This window comes from Candoia aspera, chromosome 8 (assembly GCF_035149785.1).
Source record: "Candoia aspera isolate rCanAsp1 chromosome 8, rCanAsp1.hap2, whole genome shotgun sequence".
In the NCBI taxonomy this organism is placed as follows: Eukaryota; Metazoa; Chordata; class Lepidosauria; order Squamata; family Boidae; genus Candoia; species Candoia aspera.
Genome location: NC_086160.1, coordinates 15487964 through 15499497, shown reverse-complemented (window position 1 = coordinate 15499497; position 11534 = coordinate 15487964). Strand labels below are relative to the sequence as shown.

Genomic DNA, 11534 nt, shown 5'->3' with positions numbered 1-11534 from the left:
CGTGAGTTTGCGCATTTTTCTTTCCCGTGGGAGCGCGCATTCACCGACCTTTTCAAAGCTATTGTGTTTAAAAGGACGAACTTTACTCCTATCTGACCTGCTTTAGGGCTTGCTCCATTGCAAATAGCACAGACCTCCCATTACCCTGGAAAAAAAAAAAAGTGAAGCCGTCGAAGTGGGGCTTTGAGCAACAACGCTGGCACGGGTACAATGGGAGACGCGTAACACGTGTGATAAATCAAGTGCCTTGGAGTCATAAAGCTGGGATGAAGTTCTTCCTACGTGAGCAGAACCGGGTGCCGCAAGAAAAAAAAAATACGCCCAGCCCTGCCCGGTTAACAGCAACGCCAAACCCGCGTCTGCAAAAAGTCTGCAACTATTCGCAGGTGCTCTGCAGACGCAGGTCCACGCACTCTTTCCCCGCAGAAGGACAAGGGCACCGCGCATGCGCGCGACGCCCTTTTCAAAACGGAAAGGGAGGGGGGAGTGAAGTGGCTCTCTCCGGATGTGGCGCGAGGCGGAAATGTCGAGGGAAGCAGCCTCAGGGACGCGTGCGCGGGGAAGATGAAGCTCTTGGAGAAATTGCCGGCGGCCGACACAGCGAAGGTGAGCGCTGGATGAGGGGAGGGGCTTTATGCTCTTTTCCGGGATTGGTCACATGCCCGACCAGGACCCGGATCACCGCAGCACCTTCTCTCCCCCCACTCCTCCTCTGGGACACCTCCCCTTGGTTCGGGCACAGAACGCTCGAAACTAGCTGCCCTTCGCGCGTGTGAGCTGTTTTACACATGCGTAGTAGGGCACTATACCTATTCTCTCCCTGGAAGGTCTATCTTGATCGATAGCCCTTGACAGGAGCATCCCCTGATTTAATTGGCTGGTTCATTTGCTGCATTTGTATCCTCCTTTTCCTTCTGCGCGATGGAATTAGCTCTCTCCAATTTTATCTTTGCAGCAGCACTTTTGGGCATGGGGGCTGTGTTCACACAACACATGAACGCTGGTTATGGGATTAACCGAAACTCTGGTTTTGCCCAATACACTGAATTGTGGACTCACCAAACATGCATAGTTCATGCAACGTATTCATCCATGAAATTGCTAACCGAGGTTAATATTAGCCATGTTTAGTGTGTTGGGTGAATGCAGCTGCTGAGTCTTTACCTAATTTTGTTAAGTGTGTTGTTTGTACACACAGGAACTCCCTAAAACCAAGACAAGAGACCATGTAACATTTGTCCCGACAGAACTCTGAGAGTAAGAAAAAAAAAAGCCATTTTTCTGTGTCCTTCATGGCTTACGTGGCCCCTTCCACCTCTGTATGATTAATAACTCTCTATTCTTTCTAATCTTTCCCTTCTGGTCCTCAGTTGCTTGGCACAACAAAAATATAGTTGGAAGAAAAGGTTACATTTTATTTATATGTTGATTTATTTTATCAAATTTATAAAGCTTCCCAACTCCCCAGCTCTTATATCCTGCCCTTTCCAGTATCTCTGGCTGACTTAACAAGCTTATGTATGTAACATGTAAAAGATCTGGGTAAAGAGGAAAGTTATAAATGCCCCATAAAATAGAGGAGATTGGGCAATCTCTGCTCCAGCAGCATTTTATTCCATGGGATGGGCCCCGCCAAAGTGAAAGAGGTTGTTATGTTAAACATGTTCATGGTGGGGCCTGCACAGTTCATGGAATTTGATACTGATTTAGGGCATTGACTGACTGAGGGCTGCACTAAATGGGACTTTAAAGATTGATACTAATTTTTTGTTGTAACTCTGATTCCCACTGAACACTGCCAGCCATTTTTTTCCATGCCTCACTTTTTCCTCTTCCACTATTGCCTTCTCTTGGGGCAATAAATAGGATTTTCCAAAAATTTCCATAATACTGCATGGTTCGTTAAAATGAAGTAGCACCTCTCTCAGTTTGCCTTCTGTATATTTGTTTTCAGATGTACACAAGTCCATATGCTGGGGGCATCTGAAAGGGCTAGAAAGAGATGCATATGGACTTGTGCATGGTATGTAGGGAACAGATGATCTGCAAAGGTTGCAGCTCATCTTTTTTATACAGGGAAGTTTTTATTGGGTGTTTCATTTGCTAACCTGAGCAAAATGGCCTGCCTTTGTGGAAAAGGAGACACACAGTCAGAAGCTCTAAAGGAGCCTGTCTTTATTTTTAATTATTTTATTACTGGCTCAGGAGTGGCTATCTTGTTGATTTAAAAGTTATCCAACACTGAACAGTAAAATAACTTTGTTATTGTTTCTTATGATTATGATTGCCATGGAATTATTTTTGTACCGAAACAAAAAGAAGAGTGACGCATGCATTGCTTCCATTGAGTCATGGCACTTAAGAAATCATGTCGTCAAGTCTTGTTTATGCTAATTTCTTCCAGTTCTTTCACAAAGTCATTGATGGGCTATGCGGCCATGTTTTCCCTCAGTATCAGGACTATAACACTATTTGGAATTTGACAGAATGGATGGAGGTTCTAGAACAAACTGCATCATACTTCAGGAGAACAGTTGGAAAAGACCTTTCTGATGAAGAGGTATAAAGGCCTGTGGCTTTAAAAAGAGAGTCTTAATTCTGCTAGTTAAGTCAAAATTATTTAATAGACAAAAACTTAGTAGGAACGTTGTAAGCAAAGCTTTGTATGTGGAGGAGAACTTAGTTGGCTGGAGATCTTGTCTTTGGAGATGGGAGTTCAGTGCAACAGATGCTTGCAGGTCCACCTGCCTGTGTTTAAAAGCGACTTATTTTTTTTCCTTCCTTCATTTCAGTAGATTTTATGGATTTTTGAGTCGAGTTTGCTTTTCATTGGTTTTAAAGTGAAGGCATCTTTTAGCTAAGAGTTCCCTTCCTGTCTAGTCTCTCTGGAAAAATAGCCATTAAATGACCACGGTGCTGTTTCTGGAGGAAAGCAGATGGATGTATAAGGACTAAATATATTCGTAAATATAAACCTTTCAAGAATTTAATAACAAATGAAAAAAGCAACAAGTGGGTAGTGTTTGTCTTTTCATTGTTAAACGATAAGCCCATATTATCTCACCATCACTATAGATGACCTGGGAAAATTGCAGGGGCTTGATACAATCAAGCTGAAGCATCTCTGGCCCATGTCTTTTGGTGGGGAGAGTGAAGCACTTAGTTAAATTTCTACAGCTGAAATCAAATGTGGATCCTTGGGGTAACGCTCCGCTCTTTTGGGATCTTCTGGGTGACAGCTTTGAAGCATAGGACTAAATGAAAGCAAGAGAGCAATATGAGATCTTGCATAGAACATGTGAATTTTTGCAGCAGGTCAGCTGCCTGCTCCTTCAAGCAGTGGGAGCAGTTCCAGGCAAAGGTAGTACATGTGTGTTTCACAACTGCACTAGAGTAGTCTAGTTTTTATTGGATTACAAATGTGCCCATTTGATCTTTGCTCTTTTGCAGCTAATTGCTGTCTTTTCTTTGTAGGCTGTTTGGCCATTGGCCGAGTTAAATTCTGACACTCAAAGAGCAGTGCTGACTTGTTTGAAAGGCAGAAAACCTGATATCAGGCATGCCTTGATTGAAAAAACAAATGCCATTTGTTCTACACAGCTCCTGAATTTTGACTGGCAGCTAAAGGTTAGATGAACATTTCCATTCTTGTTTGTATAATGTTTAAGGAATCCAAGAATCTGAGAACATAGAAGATGGGACTTAAATTAAAGATTGGTTTGTAAAAGCTTCCGAAGCAAAGTTCAACAAAAACAAAAGAAAGATCCTTTGCTCTTCATTTGTTTTCAAATGAAGATGATATAGTTGAAGTGCTTTTTGTTTAACTTGGGAATTTCTAAGCCTTCTAAGTCTGTAGGCCGTGCATGGAAATCATGTTGCATGCCTGTTAGGATGTGGAATGAGACTGAAAGTTCCACATTGGTGCAGTTCTTAGATGAGAGACTGAGAGAAACACCAATAAAAATGGGTTGGCAGTGAAGCCCATGTATGACTAGCAATTATCTTCCTGCAATAGGAAGAGCCTCCTTGGGGCTATAAAACAGCTGGGTGGATAGGTGACTGAATGACTGTGCAGGGTCTGAACATAATAAGAAACACTGCCAGATGGGATATGGGGAAGGGAGTTGTCCTTCCATAGCAGGGATTCAGGGAAAGTGGTATCTATTATTATTTACCCATTTGCATCCACTAACTGAAACCCTTTACACAGTTTGTCCAAGGCTTGCAATGTAGGTATCAATGAAAAACAAATAGAAGAAAGCAGAGAGAAATCAGAGAAGGCTGATTATATAGAGGAATGTATAAAACACTGGGCCTTCATAAAAATGAACAGTTGGTAAAAAATTGCACGTATATTAACTAGGTAAAATCAGGTGTAAAAACATTCATTAGAAATGTACAGTAAGTAGCAACTGCTTTGTATTGAGACAATCCTGGTTTTCAGAAATCCAACCTTTCTGAAGTCTAAGGCTGCCATATTTGGGCTGCAAAAATGCAGATGACCACCAAATGGTGACAAAAAGATACATTATACTTTAATTCTCTGCAATCATCTGGTGGTTGTTCAGATTTTTAAAGCCCAGATGTGCATGGCTATTAAGTCTTATTGTGCCTGGCAGTTAGTGATGAAAAGCAATCACTGCTGTATCATTCTATGGATGTTTTTCAGGAAGTAGTCAAATCAAATCTTTATTATTGTCATAGACCAGCATATTTCAGCAAGTAAATATGCATTATCTGATAAAATTAATTAGTAACATTAATAGTTACAGTAAGTAGTCAAATTGGGCAGCTTTATGTAGCTGTTAAAAAAAAAAGTCCAAGTCTAATGGTTCTTATTTCTGTGTAGGTGATAAAAGATTTCTGCCTGAAAATTGTAATTGGTACCAATAGAAGAGAATATTTGTAGCTCAGGGTTGAACTGTGGAATCCTTGGTGTTTTCTGAGTTTGGTTGATTTCTTGCAGACGTTTCATTGCCCAACTAGGCAACATCACCAGTGCAAGTGAGGGTGGGGTTTGCTCCCTGTTTATATACAGTAGCTTGCCCTGCCAGTGTTGGTGGGGGTGTGGTTTTCTCCTTGGGAGTTCCTTCATTCGGCTGTCATTTACTGCTTGATTGTTTGAGTTGGTAGTTTCTTGATTAGGGTATTGTTTATAAGCCAGGGAATGCCTGGAAGCTTGGTATTCAGACAAGTCAGCCATCAACTGGCACATAGAGATAAACAACATTTACACACCATTAAAAGAGAGAACAAAAAAGCTAAAAAAGGAAACAAAAAGACCTGAATACCTCCTTCCTAGCAATCAACACCCAGATAAGCAGGGATTAACACCAGGATTAACATCAGACAAACTATCAAGCAGCATACAATACCCCGACCAAGGAACTACCAGCTGAGACAAACAACCAAGCAGCAAACAACAGCCCAATCAAGGAACTCCCAAGAAGAGAACAACACCAACACTGACAGGGCAAGCCACTGTATATAAACAGAGAGCAAACCCCCCCTCCCTTCTCGCACTGAAGATGTTGCCTAGTCGGGTAATGAAACGTCTGTAAGAAAACAACCAGGCTCAGAGAGCACCAAGGACTCCACAATTGCAATCGGCTTTTCTCTGTTCAGACTTCTAAATATACATTGCTGTTTGGGCATACTAAAGTATTTTAGATTTCAATGTCTTCTTTTTGCCTTAAACATAAGATGTGTTAAAGTGCACACTTTTAACTGTTTTTTTCAAAGAAAACTTAGATGGACAATCCTGTGCTTCTTTATTCAGAAATAAAATTTGTGAGCAGTGATACGTAATATCTCTGTAGATGGATATTATGGTGGATTAGATGCTGTGTTGATTTCTTTTTTCCCTAATGCAGTATTTAAGCTCAGATACGTTTGACTATGGGGGAAAAAGGGGATATTTATGTAGCATGTCCATTAATATAGCATGCTAATTTACTTTTGTTTTATAAATAATACCACAGCTTGTACAGAGGTACCATATAGGCCATCCATGGGTACTTTTAATTTTACCTGGGTCTTCAGAGTGCAAAAGGAAGGAAAAGGTTTTGCATTTGAGGAACAGCTACAACAGCTGTTTGTCACGATGAAGCTGGTCTGGAAAGAAAGACAAGAGGAGAAGGAAGTAGTTCACAGTTTCTGGTGGAGAAGGTGCCGAAAAATGTGACCAATAAAATTCCATGTGCTAAAAATAACAGACTGTGATAATAAACAAAATTAGCTTATGCCTTCTTAATGATATTTGGTAAATTAGAACACATGAATATGTAATACTGTATGGTGCAAATATATCCTCTGCTAGTAACAAAGTGAAATGAAATATCACCCATAAGAATCTGTTTTGTCTGAAGGTACTTAAGAGGAAAACCTTGTTCAACTGAAAACCATCCAGATGTGCTCAGATTGTACTCACCTGGAATTATTCCCAGCCTGCAGTTCCAACACATCTGGAAAGGGGCACGTTGAAGAAAAGCTGTACTGTGCAGTGTAGGAATGATCTATTTAATATATTGAACATGGGTGTTATGCCTGTGAATGTCTTCCCTGGGAGGCCTTTTAAAAATTCTTTCAGCTAAAAATAAATAGGAAATCTAGCATCATCTTGATTTTCAAGAACATCTCTATGCCTCATAAAGGGTAAGTTGGCATTCTTAGACTACAGCTTTGTTTGAAATCGTTCCCACCTTTTCAGGCAAACCCCCAAAATAATAAGGAGTGTCCAAGGTGACTAGAAAGGATGGCCTTAACATTGAGCATTCAGGAAAATGAGTATGTTATGACTGGCCATGCCCAAATGGACAGCCATTTTGTGAATGCACCTGCAGCATGTTCCCAAGATTCCACATGTTACCAATAACCACTGAAGTTTGCCCTTTAAATGTGATCTGCTGTAGGATCTTCTTACTCTCTAGCAGTGTAGTAGTTGTTAGGTTGCTATTTTTCTAATAAAAGCATGCCAGCACTTCTGATTTTCCCCTGAGCTTTATATGAATCTCAGACTAGCATTTCCTGGTTAGGTTAAGGAAGAAATCTTAAAAAGTGACAGAAAAGGCTATGTCTTGTGATAGTAGTTTTGTCAACACGGAGGAGAATAGTGCAACCAGTTGTTTGCAGAACATCTGGCTACAAAGTAATCATTTGTTCAGAAGAATAATTACTGTTACATGTTTTTACTTGCTTAATTGTAGTATCAACTGTACTCTTTCTGGAAGTTTGTATATACATTTCATTTTTTTAAATCTTAGCAGAGATCTGTGTTTTGCAGAATTGGAAAAAAAAGGAGCAAGATACCGCTCAGAATTATATGTAACCTCTTGAAAAGCTAATAATTTTTCTTTTCCCTTAGGCTTACTTATATCTCCAGTATTATGTTCCTCATTTATGATAGGAAATAAAAGGCAACTGATTCACACCTTGATTCTGCCTTAAAGCTCCAAGGGAATAGGATCTGCAGCTGAAGTTGGTACTGAAGAAGATTCATAGGCACAACATACTTAAACTCAGAAAAAAGAGGAGCTGTTTAAAATTTCATGTTTTCTTTCTGAGTGCAAATGAAGGTTCCCATTTACGCTTAGTCTAGGTTCCTTTCAACTATCATGTTATAAAGTTAAAAAGAGGAAAAGTGTTGCCGAGTTTTATCTTCCATGAATTCTGATACAAAGCTGTTCCTAACTGCATTTTGTTTTGCTTCCCTATACAGCTTGCGCTTTCTAGCGATAAGTTGTCCACGCTCCAGATGCCACTTTTAAACCTTGATCTGGATTTGTCTGACAGTGGTGACGTCAAGTTTCTCTCTGTTGAAATGAATAAAGAAGAGTTACAGACTCTAATAAACGCACTGGAAGCGGCAAACAAGGTGTGTCTTCTTGCTTAAAACATGAAATGGCCAAATTGGTTCCTCTGGCAAAGCTAGTGATGCTGGTCATTAGAGCCTTTTTGCCTAGTACCGCAGATGTCATTGTACAACCAGGCTGTGCAGAGCATACAGGAGTGCATCCCAAAGCACATTGCACAAGCACAGAATCCTGTCTTGAATCATTAAAGCTGCTCTGTCCTCCAGATGGCCCAGAATAGCTGCTTCAAAGACTGTGTCCAACTCTGAATATGTCTGTGCATGCACAGCCATATTGCCCATGGCTCCTTTTACCACAGTCCTGTTGCCCAGTTAGTACTTCATCTTTGGTGGGATAGACTTTGGATAAGATAAGAATATAGTGGAAGATTTAAAAAAAAAATTGTATTCTACTTATAAGGAAGTCTAACCAGTGCTCCATATTCCGCCATAGTGTAGGGCACGGTTCCTGTCCTAACAGCCAGGAAACACGCTGAGACAAGGAACTGGTCTCTAATATTTATTGCTAGTACTTAACAGGAATCCTAACAAACTGAAGAAGCGTGGGAAAACCCAGACATATAAACCCCAAAGGTTAAGGCGGTCCCGATCTGTGTCTCTTTGAATGGCTGACCAATTCCTCAGGGCTACGCATGCGCTTGACAGTCTGGATGGGAGCCCCCTGCTCGCCATCCTTACTCATGACAGTTCCTCAACCTTGGCAACTCTAAGCTGTGCGGACTTCAGCTCCCAGAGTTGAAAGCAAAGCTGGCTTGGGAATTCTGGGAGTTGAAGTCCACACAGCTTAGAGTTGCCACGGTTGAGGAACCCTGGTGTAGGGTACCAAAGACCTATGGAACTGGGTTTTCCTGTTTCTAAAGAAGAATATCTTGGCAGTGGGAAAAATCCAACCTAGCAGCAGATACAGGATGCTTTCACCCAAAACTAGGTGATAATTCTAATCTTGATTGAAATTGCTTTTCTGGTCATGTGTTATGTCCCAGTTTTATTTGATCTTTGGGGATGTTCAGGAGGTACTTCTGTTTCATTAGGCAAATGAAAGTTTACCGTTTTTCTTATGGGAGGAGATTGGTAGCCAGTCCCATAGCTGCATGGAAACTGTTGGGTTTTCATGGTCTGACTTGGTTGAGAAGACACAAGGTCAATAATGTATACACAGTAAAGTTTAAAACATTATAGAAGATTTGAATAAGCTGTTGTCATTTAATTGTTTCTACCTTTTTCATTCTTGAAGGTTGTTTTACAACTAAAATGATTCCAAGCAACCTCAGAGCCTCCCAGTCATGAAAAACAGGACATTTATTCTAAAATACAAAAGGAAATGTTTTTCTGTGATGCTAAGGTCAGCACATAAAAGAAGATGAGGAATTTTAATCACAAGCTTATCAAGAATCAGACTGATAATCTGCTTTAGACCAAAATCAATTAAGTACATTTACAATTAAGTCGCAGAAATGTGCAGTGGAACAAAGCTTTCTTGGATTGTTACAGTTATGTCTGAAAAGTTTTGAAGAACTGAAGGTGCTGAAAATTCACTGGATGTCTTACAATAGCAGAAGTTGTGTCAAAATACTTAGTGTGAAATTTCTTTTTCCAATTTGGGATTTATTTAAAGTTATTAGGATTACCATGTGGTTGTCATACTTACAAGCAAAATACCTTTGCTTCTGAATTGCATAGGGACAATGTTTTCTAGTCCAAATTCAGCTCTGTCCTCAAATACAAAGGAGCATATCCACTTAATTAAGCATATCAGATTGAAGGTGGCATTATGAGCACTCCCATCCATGTCAAGTAGACTTTTGACATTAGAGTAATACTTGTATGTGGGAGAAATCAATACTTTTATAACTGGGTATATCTGAAATGAATGGAACATAAGCTGTCAAGTATGTCACAGAATTGATGCAATGTTGTATCTTAGTTCTGTCTGATTAGACCAGATTTATTATTCTATTTCTGGGTGGATCAAATTTAGATGTGTTCTTTTGGTCATGAGATATTTTAAGTTTGAGCTACAGAATAGCAACAAAATGATTATTGCAAAACTCAAGCCCACGTAACATCCGCTGCTATTGTTAAATCCAAGCTTACATAATTCTACTTGTGGAAATGTAAATGTTAACATACTATTCCCTCTTGAAAGCAAAATGCAGTAAATGTTTGTAAAAGGCTATAAATAAATTTCTTAAATGAATCTGTCTCTTGTTTTATATGGATATGTTTTGTCTTTTGGCTAGGCTAGTGAACAGCAAATCCATCTGTTGATATCATAATTACTAAAATCAATTTGTCTAGAGCCTGACTTGACTAAACATTTGAGGATAGTTGGGGTTCTGAAAAGCTGGGTGTTGGACAACAGCAATCACAGTTTTACTCTCCAGGCCTGTCTTTGGTGATACCATGATTTCCCTAGCCTTTTATGGTAGGTAGATGCATGGTGCTTATATTGTGAATTAACAATGTACTCAAAATATAAGACAGTTGAAATGGAATTGCAGGAAAAACAAGAACTTGGAACCACAGGAGGAATTAGAAAAAAGGAAGACCCTAAATAATTTTAAACTATTTCAGTGAACAGTAATGATCTGGGCTGATACTTAAGTAAAGAAACTGTTTTTTATGGGTCCATAGCCATATAAACAGGCCTTTTTCTGTCAAACTAACTGCAAGGTTTTGAAAGTTTCTGTCAATCTAATCACCCTTGTTAGGTACTTTTAACCAATAACCACATAAGAGGGACCCAACACTAGATGAACAAGAATGAATAGAAAAAAATGCCCAGCTAGCTGGGTAAGCTGTTGTATATCAACAAACATCAAACCTTACCTTCCCCACTTGGCATTGATGACGTTATTGAAGAATATAATGAAACACAGAGAATGCCAACAATCCAACCCTGAACTATGAATTGTCTCCACTCTTGCACCACCCAACATAATGCAATCTTTCAATGCTGCGGTCATGTAACTGCTCAAGTTCAAGTTCTGATCTCCTTGGTGATCAAACAGGTCTGAATATACAGCAAGTGCCCTACCTTTAGTAAGCTATTTTTATTTATACTGGTTTGTCATGGGGACTAGAATTATACATTTGTGAAATGCCCCCTACATTTTATACAGCCAGAAAAGGGTGGTGTAGCCCCAACATATAAAAGTGTGAACAGTTTTTAGTATGTAATTGAGAAGACAGTTGCATATTAACATAATGCCCCACCAGTATTTAAGTGCCAGTATTTCGAAGAGTGTTTTTGAACCAGGAAAATTATCCATAACATTGAAATGTGACAAAGCCAGAACTGGTGTAAAAGCCTTTTCTGTGAGAGTTGCCATAAACTAGTTATTAAAAAAAGGGAGGCAAGCAACTTAGACATAATATATTCTGTATATTTAGATTTATAACAAATGTTTGAAGTCCCCATTCATATAAAACCTCAAACTATCATCTTGGGTGTATAGAAAGTAAGTCACTACAATTGAAAGCTATTTTAAAAATGTTTATTTGGTTACTAGGAATACATCGACTAAATTTACATGTATTACACTTTCAGAAGCTATGAAAAATGGCTTAATGGTAAAAGGTAGATAATGCTACTCTCTTTTAATTCATCTTTGTGTTGCTGTTTTTTATCTTCTAGCTGCTGCAGCATTTAACAGGAAAGTAG

General features: G+C 39.4%; 1 protein-coding gene across 1 annotated transcript; it reads left to right on the top strand.

The window, feature by feature from the left end:
• The first annotated feature begins 500 nt into the window (after window positions 1–500).
• Window positions 501–10067, top strand: COMMD8 (COMM domain containing 8). Its single transcript, XM_063310352.1, has 5 exons — window positions 501–606; window positions 2405–2560; window positions 3475–3627; window positions 7718–7873; window positions 9105–10067. The coding sequence occupies exons 1-5, from the start codon at window positions 565–567 to the stop codon at window positions 9123–9125; spliced, it is 528 nt and encodes a 175-aa protein (XP_063166422.1). The 5' UTR covers window positions 501–564; the 3' UTR covers window positions 9126–10067.
• Window positions 10068–11534: the final 1467 nt, after the last annotated feature.

Bases quoted from the DNA above. Each gene is read 5' to 3' on its own strand.
- COMMD8 (XM_063310352.1), top strand. From the start codon at position 565: ATGAAGCTCTTGGAGAAATTGCCGGCGGCCGACACAGCGAAG. The intron at 607-2,404 runs GTGAGCGCTGGA...AATTTCTTCCAG, and splicing joins CGGCGGCCGACACAGCGAAG to TTCTTTCACAAAGTCATTGA. The intron at 3,628-7,717 runs GTTAGATGAACA...TTCCCTATACAG, and splicing joins ATTTTGACTGGCAGCTAAAG to CTTGCGCTTTCTAGCGATAA.